Raw genomic sequence first — 19568 nt, 5'->3', positions numbered from 1 at the left:
GCTACGCATCCAGCCCACTCCTTCCCACACTGACTGCTCCACTGCTGCCCATCCCTTTCCCACTGGCAGCTGGGACTGGGAGAGATTGTGTACGCCTTCGAGGCCTGCCTTACACAGCCACCATTGAAGATATCCTGAGCTTTCTGGGGGAGGCAGCAGCTGACATCCGGCCCCATGGTGTACACATGGTGCTCAACCAACAGGTGAGGGTGCTGCCTGTAAAGAGATACAGATAATTAAGGGTGTGTGGTTGGGGGTAAGGCACTCATGGAGCAGGACAGACTGCTTACAGGATGGTGTGCACAGGGCCGACCATCAGGTGATGCCTTCATCCAGATGACTTCAGCAGAGCGGGCCATAGCTGCTGCTCAGCGTTGCCATAAGAAAGTGATGAAGGAACGCTACGTGGAGGTTGTCCCTTGCTCCACAGAGGAGATGAGCCGTGTTCTGATGGGGGGCACTTTGGGCCGCAGTGGCATGTCCCCTCCGCCCTGCAAACTGCCCTGTGAGTGTCCCAGGACTGGGGAAGGAGGAGGCATGTGGGTATTGTTATAACCCTTACTTTCTGCGGTAGAGACTCCTTTCTGGCTGCCCTACCCAGGGCAGTGCTGGGCTCCTTGTACATGTCCTCTCTACTTCTGCTTCTAGGCCTCTCACCACCCACCTACGCCACCTTCCAGGCCACCCCAACACTCATTCCCACTGAGACAGCAGCTCTCTATCCCTCTTCAGCACTGCTCCCGGCTGCCAGGGTACCTGCTGCCCCCACCCCTGTTGCCTACTACCCAGGGCCAGCCACTCAGCTCTACATGAACTACACAGCTTACTATCCCAGGTACCCTGCTGTTAAGAGAACTCCACAGTCTTGCCCCCTGTCCTTGTTTTCGGGGAGGGACGCGATCCCCTTCCTGGGCCGGATAATCCAAGGTCTGTGAGATGACAAGGAAGTGACAGCTGTGGGCTGGCTGATGCTATTTACAAACTAGGATGGAGATGACTATAGAGGTAGGGACTTTAGGGAGGAGGAACTGAACTAAGCACAAGGCAGAAGCAAAAGAAGAGGGAGGCAGGCCTTGGTCTAGGCCATAGGTGGGGCTGTATTACTAAAACCTTGCCTCTCTCACTCTAGCCCCCCAGTATCCCCCACCACTGTGGGCTACCTCACCACGCCCCCTGCTGCCCTGGCCTCTGCTCCCACCTCAGTGTTGTCCCAACCGGGAACTCTGGTGCGTATGCAGGGTGTCCCATACACAGCTGGTATGAAGGATCTGCTCAGCGTCTTCCAGGCCTACCAGGTGAGGTGTGGCTGGAGGGCTTGGGGACTTGGTTGAGCCTGGAGCTCCTTGCCCTAAATCTCTGTCCCTTCTGTAGCTAGCCCCTGATGACTACACCAGCCTGATGCATGTTGGTGACCCACCTCGCACTGTGCTACAGACCCCCAAAGAGTGGGTGTGTTTGTAGGTGAGGGAGCCAGAAGGTAAGAGCTGGCTGATGTCCTCAGCTGTCTCTCCTGCATCTAGAGAACCAGTGCCCTCAACCTGGTAGCTTCTTTCTGGCTTGTTAAAGCTCTCAGAAGGCACCCAGAAGAGCGCAAGTCCTAGCTCCATCCCCCACTTATTGCTCTGCTGTTCACCCCAAAAATGATGGCTGGACCCTGCATGCAGGGCTGAGGGCACAATGGTGCTACCCTGCTCCCAATGGCCTGGTCTGGGCCTCCTGAGTAGCACCAGAGAGACTTTGGTATGTTATGGCTATGGCCCACGTCCACAGATTCGGTGGGGCTGACATCACAGCAGGCTTGCCTTCTTTTTTAAAACGTAAGCCCTGGTGCCCTCAATGTATGACTCCTGGGAGCTTCTGAGTAAAGATCCCAATGGTGGGAGGAAAAGAAACAGAGAGTGCTGGTCCCAACCCCAGGATACTTGGACCTCGGTGGCCATGTTGTGTCAGGTGTGGTCTCACCTAAGGATGCTAGCTAGCCCCTCCGGCCTGGCACAAGGACTGTCAGATGGCAAAACCACAGGCTGTTTTGATGGACTGTACTGCAGTATCCCCAGAGGACACTAGGGGGCAGGAGGCCCTCACACAAAAACTCAGGCTTGAATTTTAAAGGGGACTTTTCTGCCTACTTTTCGTGCACACCTTGGGCAGGCAAGTTGTCCCGAACTCAGCAGACACCGTGGAATGTCCTTTGCACCCATTAGAGGGTGCAGAACTGAAGCTTCGGAAGGAAATCTGGAACTCTACCCTCTCTTCCATAAAATAAACAAAGGTTTCTAACCACGTGGACTTTTTAAAAGCTGAAGTGCCCTTAGCTTTGGGCCCCAGAGGGAGGGGCTCCATACCAGCCCCAGGCGGAGGAAAACTCAGGCAGATTTCAAGGAGACTGTTGACCTGTCGCCGTTTATTATTTCAGCACTGTAACTGAGGAGCCTGAATTGCTGGCTCTTCCCTTTGTATTTGTATAAGGAGCACTGTACTCCTATAAAAGGTTTTAAAATACAAAATGTACAAGAAAACACAATCCCGAGTGCTGTAAACATAACTGAGAACCAGTCCTTAACCGAACATCATCCATTTTTATAAAATACAAGGTTTCAACTTAAGCCCATCTGAGCCTTAAAGATGACCATCTGTTCTGAATATCAAAAACAGGGCTTCACAGCCAGACCCAGCAGAGGTCTGGGGATAGCGACTAGTCCTGGGCAGGGGTGGGCTGCACCCCAGGCAGCAGCACCACACATGATCCTGGAGACATCTGTTCTTTTAAAGCTGTTTTCAGCCATGTTTCTGTCTCCAGTAAGCAGAGGCTGCTCAACCCAAGATCTCAAACAGGCTGGAGGGGAAAGGGTGGGTGCTAGCATGCCCAACTGCTCAGTGCTGCTACTAGAACTCAATTTGCATAGTCCAGTGGATGTGTGCTTTAACACCACTATGTTGACGAAAATTTAAATCTTTATCTACAAAGCCAAAAAATATTAACTCGTACACCAAAGCTTTTACAAAGCTAATACAAAACTGCTTACGTAGTCTACAAAGCTCTATTTTAAAATTTAACTTTTATTTTAAATAGGAAAGCATTTCTAGTGCTACAGGCATCAAGGTATTTAAAAGGCATCAAAATTTGGTGCATAGCAACTCTGGATCATAGAGGCTTTTATTCTTGAGGACAGCAGAGCAACCCCCAATAGGTCTTGCAAGGGGAACTCCTGCAAGAACCCCATGTGGGGCAGCTACACCAGGGGCAAGAGGGTGGAGGCAAGTCTGGCCACCTCTCTAGAACTTCGTCTCAGGGCCCAGCCCCCCACAACCTTCAAAGGAAGCTGTGGGCTTCCAACTACAGGCCTTGAAAAATCTCATTGTCCACACCATGACACAACTCACTTTGAAAGAAAATATGGAAACGCCCAGTTCTAAGGGACCAGGAGTGATGTGCTGAAGTACAGGAATTTTAACTAGTTTGGGTGTGGGAGGGAAGGGGATTTTAAACATCATAGTTCAAAGGGAAGAAAAAAAAGGACCATACTTCCTCATCCTGGGTAAATAGCTCTTACCTGCCTGACTATAGGTGGTGGGCAATGAGCTGGCTCCCTCTGCCCAGGACTCACTTGGCCTCAGTAGAGAATCCTGGCAACTAGGACCCACAATCCCCTGGAACAACAGCATCAAGCCTCTGACCAACCCAGCATGTTGTCTCACATGCAGGCACTCAAAAATTTTGCTTCCTGAATGAATGAAGTACATCATTTCATGTGAAAATATACTGCAAACTTCAGGGGCTTTGAAATAGGTCCAGGCCTTGAACCAGGTAACTTATCCCATTAACGGGAAGGGTAAGGGCAGGGCTTGGAAAAAAGCACCCAAGTTGGGCACCTCCTTTGGTAGACAGCAGGCTGGAGTTTCTCGCTGGCCCCTGCCTTGGACGCCAGCCTCACCTGCAGCAGCACCAGGGCATCTTTGGTCTGGAGGGTCAGGTCCATGATGCTACCTCATTTTTGGATTTGCTTCAAAGACTTTTTGGGAAAAGGCTGGTTTCTAGGCCATGCAGATGGAACTGGGTGGGCCAAAATCATTTTAGGCTGTAAAAAGCATGAGGGATAAGCATTCCATGACAGGGAATCTTAAAAGCTTCCCATCTGGAGTCCTGCATTTTCTCTGCTTTTGTCCTGCAGCATAGCTCATTTGTGCTTAGCTTCTGACAGAGCCTACCCCCCAGAGATGAAATTGAACCAGCAAAGTTGCCTAAAAACCATCACGATGAGACTGTGGCTTCAAAGGTTACAGAGCAGGCAAATGCCAATGATCCCATTTGGAAAAGGTCTGGGATCAGAGGACACAAAAGGGAAGAACACTCCAAAACCTCCCTGTTTGTAGGATGGCAGGAAATTAAAGCTATCAAGCTAAGACCTCACCTTTCGAAGTCACCTTATACGTAGCTACTTTACCCAAGGTCCTGAGGGGAAAAAAGTAATTTCAACATGGAGTCAGTATGGAGAGATTGCAAGATTACCTAGAAAGTTACAAAAAGGCTATGCTCTGGAATGTTATTTTGTATTCCAACACTTCAATGATTGGAATGGTCTCTTATTTTATCTAACAGTTTACTTTTATAAAGAGGTATGAGCTACCATTTGGCTTTATTTCCTATTAATCTATTGAAAAGCTTCAGGACACATGCTGATTTTCTGAGGCATAGGTGTGGGCTTGGGAGAATTTTTTTTCTTTTATGTTTGCCTCTGGAAGGTTTTATCAAAATTTCCTATTTTAAAAATATCAAAGCTAACGGGTCCTTCAAATGACCATAGAGCAGTACGAATCGCCAATCCTAGCTAAGCAACCAGGTCGCCTGCAAAAACAGCACCTCTGAAATGAAGAGCCTGCTGTATTCACACTCAAAGCACCCATCATATAAAAGTATCCTATTCAAAAATAAAAAGCAAAGCTCATTTCCCCAAAGCTCTTATAGTCTATGCTGCTCCTGTTCTTTTACAAAGTCTACCCAAGGCCTAAGGTGGAGGAATGCTGCTTTCCCCACAGTGACCCTAACTCCTGGCACCAGTCCTGAAGGCCACGGAGTTGGAAACCCAAAGTCCAAGGAGACAAACATGCTGAGAAGTTATGTGGTGGTGGACGCAAGGCTGCAGCAAGCACTGTCAGAGCCCTTCGGATCTTCCTAAATCCAGGGAATCAGGACCAGGGAGGGGAGACTGCCTGCTCACCCCTGTTCCTTGGGAAACAGAAATCTGGGACATGTCTCTCCCAATTATCTCGTTCACTGAAAAACAAGAAAAGGGAGAGTGATTAGTGACCTCTGTGTGACAGATCATATGATGCTCAATGCCAAGCTCTATTTCAAAGACATTTTTTCCCTTGCCACGGTTTTCTATAAAGGTGCTTGAAGCCTGCTCCTGAGCTGAATGCAAACATCATTCCATAAGCTATTCGAGACCCCTCCTTCTCTCCCTTTCAGTTCAGTGTGGGTTGGGAAGGGCGATGGCTGATAGAACAGGCAAACTTTCTTACCCTTACTCTAAAGGTTCATGCTCTAGAACAGAGGACAGGACACTTCTGAAGTAAGTGTTCACCTTAATCTAACTTTTCCTTAATTTGTATCTCTTTAGAAAGTTTCCCCTTTTCTGATTCCTGCAATACACCTCACATATAAAGTAAATGAAATGAATGCTTTAGTGAGAATGAACCATTGAGATTTGGGGGTTATTTTGTTGTCCTATGCTAATGAAAACATCCTTTATTATGTGGGGGTATTTGTATTGTTTCTGATCCTTTCTAATTTCAGGCTTTTTCTCTTGGTTTCCATGATGTGCCGAACACCTCAGGGAGCACAATGCTCTGTGAGGTCCAGTGCAAAGAATTTCAGTCTTAAGGAACCAACATAGAAGGGAACACCCCAAATAAGAATCTTTAGTTCTCTCACCATGAGCACTTTTTGCTTTGAAATGAAAATAGTTTGCTTTATCAGCTGAAGAGTCTACTAATTCCACTCCCAGGCATATACTCAAGAGAAATGAAAACATAAATGCACATAAAACTTGTACTCAACTCAAATATTCATAGCAGCATTATTCATAATAGCCCCAAATGTCTATGAAGCAATGAATGGATAAAGTGTCTATCCATACGATAGAATATTATTCAGCTATAAAAAGGAATGAAGTTCTAATAGATGCCACACATGGAAGAACCTTGAAAACATGCTGCTCATCAACAGATGATTGGATAAAGAAGTTGTGGTACATATATACAATGGAATATTACTCAGCCATAAAAAATGAAATGTTACCAATTGCAATGACATGGATAGATCTAGAGGGTATTATGCTAAGTGAAATAAGTCAAACAAAGACAAATATCACATGATCTCACATGTGGAATCTAGAGAACAAAATGAATAAACACAACGAGAACAGACTCACAGATACAGAGAATGGTGATTGCCAAATGGGAGAGGAATTGGGGGTTGAGTGAAAAAAGTAAAGGGATTAAGAGGTACAAATTGGAAGTTACGAAATAATCACGGGGATCTGAAATACAGCACATAAAACATAGTCATTAATATCGTAATAACTATGTATAGTGCCAGGTGAGTACTAGACTAATCAGAGGAATCACTTCGTAAATTATATAAATGTCTAACCATTATGCTATATACCTGAAACTAATATAATACTGAATGTCAACTCTAACTGAAAAATAAAAATTTAAATAAAAAACCCCACAATATTATGCCATGTAAAGGAAGCCTGACACAAAGGCCATATGTTGTTTGATTCCATTTGTATAAATAGCCACAACAGGCCAATCCATATAGACGGAAAATAGATGGGTGGTTACCAGGAGTTATGGGGCATGACTGCTGATGCATGTGGAGTTTCTTTTTGGAAAAATGAAAATGTTCTAAAATTAGATAGTGGTGATGGTTGCGCAACTCTGTGAATATATTAAAAACCACTGATTTGTATACTTTCAAGGCTGTTATAAACAAAAACAGACCAAGACAAAAAAATGTTATCTTCATTATTCGATCATAGAGCAAAGGAGACACTAACAATCATTTTTTAAAAATCTCCAAGTATTAACATCTAATCTTTTTATAGTTTAGGTAGTTAAGAAAAAAATTCTTCAAACTCATACTCATTATGGCTATAAGGAGAAGGGAACCAACATTTATTCTTTCTACAAACATTTATTGAGCATCCATGGGTTAGATTTTATAAATGAAATTTTATATCTTATTTTAATTAATCTTCACAACATTTTAAGATCACTACTCTACCACACTTTATGGATAAGTTAACTGAGGCATTGACAGTTCACATTATTTGCTTAGTAAATGGTGGAATCATCTTTAAAACACATGTCACTTTTTGGAGGCCAGAAGAGTAGAGAAGCAGGGAAATCACTTAGACAAGGAAAATGCAGAAGACCTGAACAAATGTGATATTAGAGAAGGGAGAATGAATGTAGTGCGGTGCTGGTAAGAAGAGGGAGAGGAAAGGACTGATTCACCACCACGACCACCACCACCACCACCACCACCAAGGTTTGGAGTGCAGAAAGAATGGTGCTGTCATATTGGAAACAAGCTGAGGAGGAATTTAAATGAGGAAAGTGGGAAGTAGGTTAAGTCTGGAATTGGAAGTGGAAATTAGAACATTCAAGTAGAAAAATCCTGTGGGCAAGGGACTACAGTGAATGGTCAGAGCAAGAAGAGATTTAGGCATCTTCGAACTAGAGACCTACAAGAATGAGAAGTTTTACAGTTTTACCAAAGAGCAGAAGGCTGAAAATGAGTGGGAGTAGCACGTGCTCTGATGAGAAGATAGGAAAGACACATACATATGTAAGCAGAAGAGGAGCCTAGAAATTAGGTTTAATTTGAATACATGCTCTGCCACTAACTCCATGTGTGTCCTTGGACAAGTTACTTCACACATCTAAGACTTTATACAATTATGGTGTTAAACCAAGAAAATCTCTTTCAAGTGTAGAAGTCTGTGGTTTTATGTCAACAAATTTTCAAGTGGCAGCACTCAGAAGGGCAAAGAAATGAAGGATGAGGATTTAGCTTGACTGTGGCTAGTATTTAATGTAGAATAATAAAGAAGTAGGGACCAGAAGCTAAAGGACTCTTAACTACAAAAGGGTGATGACTAATCAGTGCTGGTGAGCTAATAAACACTAATTGAGACCAATTTCTGAAGGTCGTTGGTACAGACCTATGAAAGTGTTTGTCAGAGAGAGGATACTTTTTAAGTAAATTTGCCAGGCTAGGACATTCACGATAATTTGCAAAGAAACAAAGAATTAACTGAAACCGATCCCTGGGTGCTAGAAATAACCAGCAGTTATACACAGAATAGTTTCTATGTAAATGAAAAGTTATGAGGACGATTTGCATGATGACACATTTTCTCTTCAGTTTTCCTCTAAGTATAATGGAGATTTCTTTAAAAACATCATATAGTACATAAAGTGAGAATATAAAGGGCACATAAATTGATAAGGCAGCCCTTAGCAACCCATGTTATTCCAAACCACATAACAAAGAACAGTGTTTTCAGTATGAATTCTACGTGTAGGTCTATGGGCTAGTCTCATGCACAAGGATGAACATGCACAAAGGAGCACAAGGATGGCCCATGATCTCTGTGCATGGTCTCTAACATTACTCATCATATTAGATTCTCAGTAGGCATCATGATCTGTCTCTAAAATAGGCTGTGACCTCCTGAAGGGCAAGAACCCACTACTAAGAAAACAGCAATTTCCGATGACCAAATAAAGGGATCCTAGTTCAAAAGTTCAATAGGTGGTGGGGTGAAAAGGGGACCAGAGAATATTACTGAGACTAACACATAACATCTGATTTTGATTTTGACAGTGTCTATTTTAGACAGGTCTCACAGGAGTGGCAGAAAGCCAAATATAGAAAGAAGCAAGTAACCAGCTCACATTCAAGTCATCTTTTCCTATCACTATTCCTTCCTAAAGTGGTAATTGCAGAGATGTTACAGGCAGCCATACAACATACCTTTTTCAATCCTTTTCTCATTCAAGTTTTAAAACTACAAAGCGATTAAAAATGGTACTTTAACGTCATAAAAAACCACATGATGTATTGTTTTCCTGTGTCTATGAGGAAGTCAATGCTTACATTTTCCTGAGTATGAGCGTCTATATCAAGCACTATCCACCCACTTACCAAGTACACTTTGATGATAAGGTTGAACCCATCGTCTTCTGAAGTAGCCAGGTGGTGTCTTTTAAGCAAGAGCCTAATCGAAGCTGTGTAATTTCTGCTCCCCTTTACCAAAGTTCTGCTCTTCTATTTTGCCTGGTGTGCCTAACCTCACTTAGCTGAAGATATCTGGAAGATTCTTGACAGTTTAGGATATAAAGACTATGATAAAGCCAAGATTTTCCACAAAGAAGCACCCAAGCTGACTATACTCAAATATACTTTAATACACACTAATACATAATAACTAGGAGATCTAAGTTCCTGTAGGGCAGGGACCTTCTCTATCTTTGTTCTCCACTGAATCTTTAGTGCTTGGGACCTATTAAGTGCTGAATAACATTACCTGCCAATTGAATCTTTAATATAACTTGAGGACTTGGAAAAACAACAATAAGAAGTATGCTCAAATAATTGCTACAGGTGAATACTGAATATGAAGTTTAGGACAGAAGTCAGAACTGTAACAAAGCAGTCCTTTCAACCAAGGACTCAACAAACTGCTTTCCACAAAGCAGTGCTTTCAAGTCCACTGTATACAAGTCCATTGCTTTCCTTCGCTCCTCACTTCTTCCTTAGGCTGGGGGCTCTGGGCGCAGGCTACCATCTCTGGGTTCCTGAGACAGATTTCTGTTGTGACCGGTCAAAATTTAAGTGTCATCTTAAGTCAAAATTATTACTCATAAACAAGTCTATGATGTAATTTATACTGTAGATCATTAGCAAGCTTGATAAACAAGACATTTCTTAAAAATACCAATGCTTGCAATTTCATTTTTCACCTCCTTTAATTGTATATATGCATGAATTTATTGATTTATTTAAACTCTAGTGCTCCAAGTATGTAGGGTGGCTTATTTATTTTTTTACCAATTAAGAGCATACAGAATTGTTTATGCTCCTGTTGTACAATTTTATCATTTCCCCTCTTTAAAGAGTAAAGTGAATTAAAAGCCTAGAACAAGTCAACAACCCTCAACACCCGTGCTAACAGGTTATGTAGGTCATGGCATTTGGCCCACTTGTGGCAGCCACCATCCTCAACTCCCACTACTGTAACACCTGGACCGCTTCTGCCACCACAACAAAAGCAGTTAGAACCATCAGCAATTTTTGCTATAAGAAAAAACAACTTTTTTTATCCAAGAAATGTTCAAATAAGCAGTCCACTGGAATGAGGTGTATGACTAAAAACAAGCCTCTTATTTAGAGCTACTCAAAATGCTTAAGGATTCAGAGTTGGAACTGACAATTGTATGATATGAATTCTCACCATCAGGTGGAGAAGAGCAGGGTAACCCAGGTGGATGCACACTGTCATATAAGCTAGCATCTAAGCATCTTGAACATTTTTTGTAAGGCATTTTTGGGTATAATTAAACTCTATTTATGTTATTTCATCTTGAAGCTGCAATGAACATTCATCAAAGTATGGCACATTCATCTTCCCATCTCTATACCTTAAGATTAAAGGTATAATTCATTCTCTAGGTGGTTTATGGAAAAGTTATATTTTATAAAATGAAGGCTATATATAGGTGCAATCATTTTTAAAATTTCATTTGAAATGAAGAAATGAGAAATTTAGAAGTAAGGCAATAGAAATGATTTAAAATAGATGAGAAATCTATTATTACTTTTTGGTTTATTACTCTACAGTACAGTTTTGCCAAGATTTACTTTTAGGTTACTTGATAAGATGTAAGAACACCATGTAAATGCATGAAATATATGAAACCTGAATTCATCTATTTATGGCATGAGCTGAAGAATTCATTTGCATTTATAAAATCTGATTAATCTGCTTTCATAAGCTAAAGATAGAAAAAAGTTCCTGAAAATTTAGAAGGTATCTATGGCAGACTACTAACTGTCCTAATTCATTCTCCTCTGGTAATTGAGTTTACCTAGTCACATGGCCCCTCAGCTACAGACTACATTTCCCCACTTTCCCTTTACAGCTAGGTATGGCCATGTAATTTGTTTTCTGCAATGAAATGTAAGCAAAAGTGATGTGTGCATCTTCTTCAACACCTGCTTGATAGCCTTTCTCCCTCTTTCCTCACCCCTTGCTTTGGGCTAAAATTCAAAGTGGTGACTCTGCTCTGACAATACCTAAGAAATGAAAGGAATACTGATCTCTGAATTACCATGAGGTGTGAGAGAAACTTCATTGTAGTTAAGTCATTCTATTTTGGGACCTCCATTATAGTAAGCTAACATATTATTGATGAAAATAAAACTCACCACCATAAAAGTAACACAGAAATAATATTTATGTATTTTAAACAAGAACCAAGATAACCAGCTTGAGTACTATCATGCCAAGTTTCTAACTGAGTTATTTTAAATTTCACCCTGAACTCTAGACTGCTTCCAACCACAGGACAGATTGCACAATGATCAGAAGATATCCTTCACTTTTAATATTATCTTTAATACTAGTAAAAGAAAATTATGACCTTTTTTTCACTACAATTGATTGAGGGGGAAATCAGTCCTGTTATTAAGGGTCCCTTTATTTTTTTTTTAAGATACCTTGTGTGATGCTATATATACTCAGTGTCATACAGATCTTTCATCTAGGAAAGGTTGTAACTCACAACATTCTACAAAGACAAACAATAAACCTCCAGCTGAGTAAACTGTACACAGGTACTTAAAAGTATATTCAAGTATCAGCATGTGTCAGCAAAAACTGAAGTATGAAAAAAAACTTCTTTTCAATTTGGGTTAAGATATGGGATTCAAAGGAATTTTAGGATTATCAGAAGATTCTGTCATTTCCTATTTTTTTCCACTTTGTACATCTTCTCTGTAGAATCTCCATTTTTACTTACTGCTGACTGCCAAATCTATTACCTCGGGGGGCCAAACCTGACCTCCAGAGCCATAAATCCACATGACTCATTTTACCACCTGTGCTATGGATCTCATATGCTTGCCTCTAGACATTGCTCTATCAATTTTCTTCACTCTTCCATCTTTTTAATCACTACTCACCTCCCCTCCTGGATCCTTCTTACCATTGCTTAAATATGGGTAAGTCTATCTCACACAAACAAGAAAGCAAACAAATAAAAACCCTAGACCCACAACACCCTCTACATCTATTTTTTTTTTTTCATTGCTTAACATCTTAAAGGGGTTTTCTATACTGCCTGCTGTTTCTACACTCTTATCTCCTGTTCATTCCTTAGTCACTCAACGGTCCATTCACTCCAAATGAATACTACTTACCAAGATCACTAGTGACCAAGCTGTTGTTGCTTCACATACCAGAAGAGCAATGGGGTAAACAGTAGAAGAAATAAACTTTAATCTTGACTCAGCTATGATGTAACTAGGGCAATTAATCTTTCGTCAACTGCTTTTCTCAACCATAATATGAGGACATTAATTTAAACCCTTCTGGTTATAACTCTCCTGAGGGTTTTCTAGATATGCAGGATTTAGTTGCCACTTTTATTCCTCTCATGATTAGGGACAAGAATAATGTGAGACTAGGGTACACCCAGCTTCTGAGAGAAGCCAAGGTTTTAGTACCTTTTCTGATCTAAATATAAAGATGTGGGGTAGTGAACATGATTTCTAAGTCCCTTTCCAAATCTAAATTCATTAAAACAAAATTCAAATGGCATTTTGAAAATTATAATTTTTACATTTATAATTTCTATCACATACTTCTTACCAAGTTGTTTGAGAAGCTGTGTGATTCTGTATATAGAAAGAGGGGGATGGTGTTCTTAGTGGGTGCTGAGGTGGAGAGGCCCAGCCCCCTCCCTCATGAACACTGACTCCACTTCTACAGATTCCTTCCAAAGGGAGCCCCAGATGAACTACCAGGAGTGCAAACATGGCCCACAGGGCAGGATCGAGGGTAGACGATCCATATCTGGCAAATGGATAAAATTTCCTGTTTTATTTCCATTCTGTACTGCCTCGCGTCAAAATAGAATACTTGAACAGTAAGCTTACACATCTGATCAACAGCCAAATTTACCCAGCACCCAAACCATTAAAATTCATATAGATTGGCCTCACTATGCTTTGGCTTAATAAATCCAATTAAATATTTGCCTTTTATTCAAACACAGATTAAAATTATAAGCACAGTGTGAGAGCCTGAGTATGGTTAGATTTAAAAAGCAGAGTCTTGAAGTCAAAGTGTAGCTCCGAAGATAATGAGTGGGCCTACCAAGGATGTGCCCATGTATACCCCCTCCTCTGTAGCACATGCAAATCCGGCCACTGCATGCAAATACCAGACTTGGGCACAAAAACAATGACACATTTCAAACAACACTCACCCTCTAGAGTCTCCAGAAAGGAACTGGACATGAGAGCTCACTGTGGTTAGGCCATTTCTCTACTGAACCTGATGGCTGGTGTCCCAAGTCAGACATAAACTGGTCTGTGTCAAAGAAGACAACATCACTACTAAATGGAACAAACCACAGAGTAACAATCTACTATATGCCCAGACTGCTTTTTCCTATAATCAAGAGGAATTTAATTGTCTATCTGTCAATCACTACATAAAATGGCTCCCCACATTTTATAAGATAATATTAATACTACAGTCCAGAAAGTTTAGATAATAACTGATTTATTTTCTAAAGTTAAAAGGGCAATAATTTGAAAAATTATAATGATGGTTTACAACAATTTAAGGGATAGATTCAGTTTTAAATAAACTAGTTTTTATGAGAGTAGGTCTATTGGTAGTTCCCAAATACCTGTCTATGGATTCATCAGAATTATCTGGGCACTTAATAAAAATATAAAATCCTGGACTCTACTTCAAGACTATAGAATTAAAATATCTAAGGGTAGGAATCCAGAAAACTATAAGCACAGATAAAGTTGGGGTTATGGAGAAATATTTTTAAAACTAAAGTTAACATCTATTAGCAGGTTATAAAATCCATTCAGCAAGCTGAAATTGGTATTTTAAAAATAATGAAATAGAAGATAGGCTGCATTTTCTTTAATAACACTTAAAAATTGGTTTGTGAGACTTTTAATGTTAGCTGTATATGTTATATATTGTGTCATGCTATAAAACTTACTTCTTACTATAGGAAGCTGTCATAAATGTTTAGAAGTCATTATTACTCAGGAAGAGTCACTACTGGTCAGTTTTGTGATAGTGGCTGACATATTCAGATGCCCAGTTAGGGTCCAAAATATAATGAGACAAAGCCCCCTCCTTTGGCCTGTGAGGAATTATTTTTGTCCTTTGGTGTACAACTTCAAACAAAAGACCTAACCATAAATTGTAGAAGAATGCTTTTTTTCATCTTGGAAGAGAAGAATCTGTATGTAGTCTCTGTCAACAGTAATTAATATCCTTGTCTTAGGCAGATAAGGAGGAAAAACAGAGGAGGTGTCAATCTGGGCAAAACGCATCTTCACTAAATGGGTAAAACAAACAAACAAACAAAAACCACAACACAACACAAAACCCAGAAATCCTTTGTGCTTAGGCAAAATTATTCTGCCTTAAGCTTTTTAATTACTAAATTTGAGATCACTCACCTAGTCTTCAGGGGGTGATTTTAAGATTCTAGAATGTGTGAAGTATTTTAAAGACTGAAGATATACTGTCAAGTCTCCTTTCTGAGGGTGCCCAATCTCCATAACTAAATTATCCAAAGCAGACTTGAAGGTGTTATAGAACATATGATTCCAGGTAAATCAGTACATAAATTAGAAAAAGCCCAGGAACAAAGCTAAGAGGCCAACAGATACCGGGGGCTTTTGTGAATTGGCTGAAGCAGTAGTCATTTCAGATTGTGCTTATGGAAACTTGCAGTCCTTAAGACATCTTTCTAGGTCCTTGAAACACTATTGACAGCTCAAAAAAAATACCTAATTAATTTTTTCCTATCACAAAAACTTTGACTAAACATCTAAAGAAGAATTAACACCAATCCTTCTTAAACAATTCCAAAAGATTAAAGAGGGAGGGAATACTTCCTAATTCATTCTAAGGCGAGAACTATTCTGATATCAAAGCCAAAGACACTTCAAGAAAATAAATCTACAAAATATTCTTCGTGAATATAGATGCAAAAATCCTCAACAAAATACTACAAAACTGAATTCAGCAGCATACTAATAGGATTACACATCATAACCAAGTGAGATTTAGTCCCAGAATGCAAGGATGGTTCAGCATACAAAAATCAATAAATGTAAGACTATACATGACTAAAATGAAGGGGAAAAAACCATGTGTTCATCAAGACTGATGCAGAAGAAACATTTGACCAAAAAAAAAAAAAAAATTTTTTTTAACGCTGACAGCACCTCTTATTCCTAGGTGGTCTCCCATCCAAGTACTAACCAAGCCCGACCCTGCTTAGCTTCCAAGATCAGACGAGATCAGGCATGTTCAGGGTGGCATGGCCATAGAAATTTGACAAAATTCAATGCCCTTTCAAGATAAAAACACCCTATAAATTAGAAACAGAAAGGAATTTCCTCAACATGATGAAGGCCATATATGAAAAACTCAAATGGTCAAAGACTGAAAGTTTCTGCCCTAAGATCAAGAACATGGTAAGGATGTTCACTTTTGCCACTTCTATTCAACACAGTACTGGAAGTTCTAGCCAGGGCGATTAGGCTAAAGAAATAAAAGGCACCCAAATTGGAAAAGGAGAGGTAAAATGATTTCTATTTACAAATATTATACAAATGACATGATCTTATACATAGAAAGCTCTAAAGAACAGACATACAAAAAATTGTGACCTCATTTAGTCTCATGGCTTTAAATACCATCTACATGCCAACAACTCACAAATTTCTATCTTTAGTCTATAACTCACTTCCAAAATCTAGACTCATTCATCCAACTGACTACTTGATATCTCTACTAGAATGTACAATTAGGTATCTCAAATGCAACACATCTAAACCTGAATTCCAGCTCATCCTCCAAAATCTGCTCCATCTGCAGTCTTTCCCATCTTAGCTGATGGCAACTCCATCCTTCCAGTTGCTCAGGTAAAAAATAAATAAATAAATAAAAACCTTGGTATTATCTTAAACTTCTTTCCTTCATACCTTACACACAATGTCAGAAAATGCTACTGGCTCTACCTTTAAAATACATCCAAAATCAGACCATTTCTTAGACCCTCCACTACTACCTACTCTCAACCGTCGTTTCTGGCCTGGATTACTATGATAGCATCTTAACTGGTCTCCCTGTTTCTGCCATTGCCTCCCTACAGTCTTTACTCTACCCAGCAAGCAGTGCAACCCTGCTAAAACCTAAATCAAATCATGACTCATCTGTTGAAAACCTTACAACAATGGCCTACAAGACTCTACACAGCAGTACTTAAAGTATAAACAGGGACATGTGGAGTTCCCTGAGAATTTTTAAGGGGGCCTGAGAGGCCAAAACTATTTTTATAATAATACCAAGATTTTCTTTTTTTGCCCTTTTCACTATCATTCTCTCATGAATTTACAGTGGTGCTTTCCAGTGGAGCATATGTGATGACTTCATGCTATAATGGGTAATGGAATGTGTGCCTGTATATTGTTTTTAAAAGCTCTTAGTTTTAACTTCTAATACAATAAACACTGATAAAAACAAGACATAAATAAAAGTTTTTTGGGATCCTCAATAATTTTTAAGATTACAATGTCCCGAGACCAAAATGTTGAGAACTGTTGCCCTACATGTTCTGGCTCCCTGTTACCTCCCTGACCACATCTCCTGCTACTTTCCCCCTAGGTCCTTCTTGTTCCAGCCACACTAGCCTCACTGCTGTTCCTTAATAAACCAGACATGCTCTCACCTCAGAGTCTTTCTTCTGGCTGTCCCTTCACCTGAATACTCTTCCCACAGGTATTCACACTGGTAATTTCCTCATCTTTAAGTTTTTGATCAAATGTTATCACATCGATGAAACTTAGATTACTCTATTTAAAATTGCAATTTGCTCTCCGCATTACCCTTCACAATAATCACTTTACCTTCCTTTTTCTTTTTTTCATAGCACTTATTACCTTGTAACATATTTTATTTACTTAATTATTGTATCTATTGTTTATTGCCTGTCTCTCTCCACTAGAATGCAAGCTTTGTGATGGCAAGGATCTATTTTATTCACTGAGGGTCTACAATAATGCTTATTTAACACATAGTAGGCATTTGATAAATGCTATGTGAATGAACAAATGAATACAGACTAATTCAAAATGCAGGCAAACAATATAGAAATTAATGTACATTAATCAATTTATAAACTATATTTGTAATGATTCATGTTATATAAATCAATGCTGCATTATAAAAAGTACTGGTAATATTATAAAGACGGGGCTAACAAGATTATGTGTTTTTTTCACCCACACTACTGTACTTCTGATGCAAGGGAAAATATTTAACATTAAAATTTCCTATTGTGAGATGGTCTGATGATAGAGCCAAATATACAGAGAAGTTAAGTATATGATAAAGTAGATATCTGAAATCAAGTGGGAAAAATATTGGTTATTTAATAAACAATGTTTGGACAACTAGGTAGCCATCTGAAAAAATTAAAATTGGATCCATTCCTCATATTTTCCACCAAAATAAACTCCTGATGGATGAAAGATTTATAAAATCATAAAAGTAACAGAAGTTATGAGAGATAAAAGATTCACAAGTTACATAAATGTAAAAAAAATTCTTCATGGCAAAAGTCATGACACACTGGGGGGAAAACTAACTCGCAGGTCAATGAGCTAATGAAACCAAAAGGTTCATTCTAGGGTTTCTATATTCTATAAATCAATAAGAAATGGATCAATAATCTAATAGAAAAGTAAGCAAATAACAACAGAGATTACAGATTTGTGATAAAGATTTTCTCTTAAGCATATGAAAAGGTACACATCCTTACTCCTACACGAACTGCAAATTAAAATTGTACTGAGAAGCTATTTGCCACCTATCCCACTGGCAAATAATAAGATGTTTTATAAAAGAATGACTCGGTGAAGGCATGAGAGAAATAATCACTCTCTTACAATGCCAGTGGCGATGTAAACTGTTACAACCTTTATGGAGAACAATCTGGCAATCTTTCTCAAAATACTGGTCTAGCAATCTTACTTCTACACATTTATCATATATACATACATACACAGATGTCTATAAAAAGATGGGAAATGACATTTGTAAAATGTTATTCACTGTACTTGCTAAATAGATAAGGTACAGCTATATAATGAAATGCTTCATAGAATATTTTATGAATAGTCTACTAAAAAATCTTTCACAAAGTTCTTTCACGTTACAGCATAGAAAAATTTCCAAGATTCAATATATGGAAAAAGCAAAATGTATAACAGTGCACATAATATGCTAGTAAAAATAAGGAAAAAATATATATAATTGCTATAAATGCATAATATAGCTCTGGAGTGACAGCCAAAAAATTGTTAACTCCAACTGCCCATACTGAGGACAACTGGGTACCTAGAAGAGAGACTTTCACTATGCACTTTGTTGTACCTTTAGTATTTTTAACACATGAGTGCATGAATTTTTTAAAAACTAATGATTACCTTAGGAAACCCAAATAAAATAAAACTTAAAAAATTCCATTCTACATAAAATCATCTACAGATGTTTTTAAATACAGAAGATAATTATAAGGGACTTAATTTGTTCCACATTCTTATAGATGTAAAGCTAATCCTGTAATCATCACTCTCAACCCTCACCTATATTCCACCGGAATTAAGAGTTACTCTCTTCCTCCCGCCCAGGTAGACAGGCTAATGGTAGGCTTTAGAAATGGGTGGTGGTAGTGGTGGTGGTGGGGAGTCAGAAAAGTTCTATCAGAAAAGAACTGTTTGAATATATTTATCTAAGTTCTGTCAAAAGCTAAGATCCCTGGCAAGATGTAACCTTATAATGCAAAGCCAGAGAATTGCTACAAAACCACAAAGCTGAACTGGTGAGCCTAAAATTATTTATCTCTTATTTAAAATATTTTATCCCTTTAATGTTCCATCTTCAAAGGGACTCAAATACAAGATAAAAATTGTAAAGTAGAATATATCTTTAGACACTGGCTTTGTGTCTTACATATGGCAGACAAGCATAAAGACTATATTTTGTTAATAGAAGTGAGATTCTATAATCAATTATAGCTATTGCAGAAACCACTAAACACACGTGAGACAATCTAAATTTCAGACAAACCTGGATTCAAATGCCAGTCCCAGTGTTTGTGGCAATATAACACTGGGAAAGTGCTTACACTCTGAGACACATCTAAAAATAAAA

General features: G+C 39.3%; 2 protein-coding genes and 1 pseudogene across 3 annotated transcripts in view; 1 reads left to right on the top strand and 2 right to left on the bottom strand.

The window, feature by feature from the left end:
- Positions 1-2606, top strand: part of ESRP2 (epithelial splicing regulatory protein 2) — a 9089-nt gene extending 6483 nt beyond the window's left edge. For both annotated transcript variants that reach the window (XM_006909791.3, XM_025045300.1), the window contains exons 11-15: positions 1-203; positions 307-505; positions 649-835; positions 1130-1295; positions 1372-2606. In XM_006909791.3, coding sequence (XP_006909853.1) covers positions 1-203; positions 307-505; positions 649-835; positions 1130-1295; positions 1372-1461 — 845 coding nt within the window. In that variant the 3' untranslated portion in view covers positions 1462-2606. The remainder of the gene's footprint in view (positions 204-306; positions 506-648; positions 836-1129; positions 1296-1371) is intronic.
- Positions 2607-3040: 434 nt separating this feature from the next.
- NFATC3 (nuclear factor of activated T cells 3) overlaps positions 3041-19568 on the bottom strand; it is a 95526-nt gene continuing 78998 nt past the window's right edge. Inside the window, 1 exon segment of the mRNA XM_025045299.1 lies at positions 3041-5275. Within this exon segment, the coding sequence (XP_024901067.1) occupies positions 5154-5275 (122 nt within the window). The 3' untranslated portion in view covers positions 3041-5153.
- LOC112478223 lies at positions 15563-15681 on the bottom strand (annotated as a pseudogene).

This window comes from Pteropus alecto, unplaced genomic scaffold (genome assembly GCF_000325575.1).
Source record: "Pteropus alecto unplaced genomic scaffold, ASM32557v1 scaffold42, whole genome shotgun sequence".
NCBI classification, from domain to species: Eukaryota; Metazoa; Chordata; class Mammalia; order Chiroptera; family Pteropodidae; genus Pteropus; species Pteropus alecto.
This window is presented reverse-complemented; position numbering and strand designations above follow the sequence as displayed.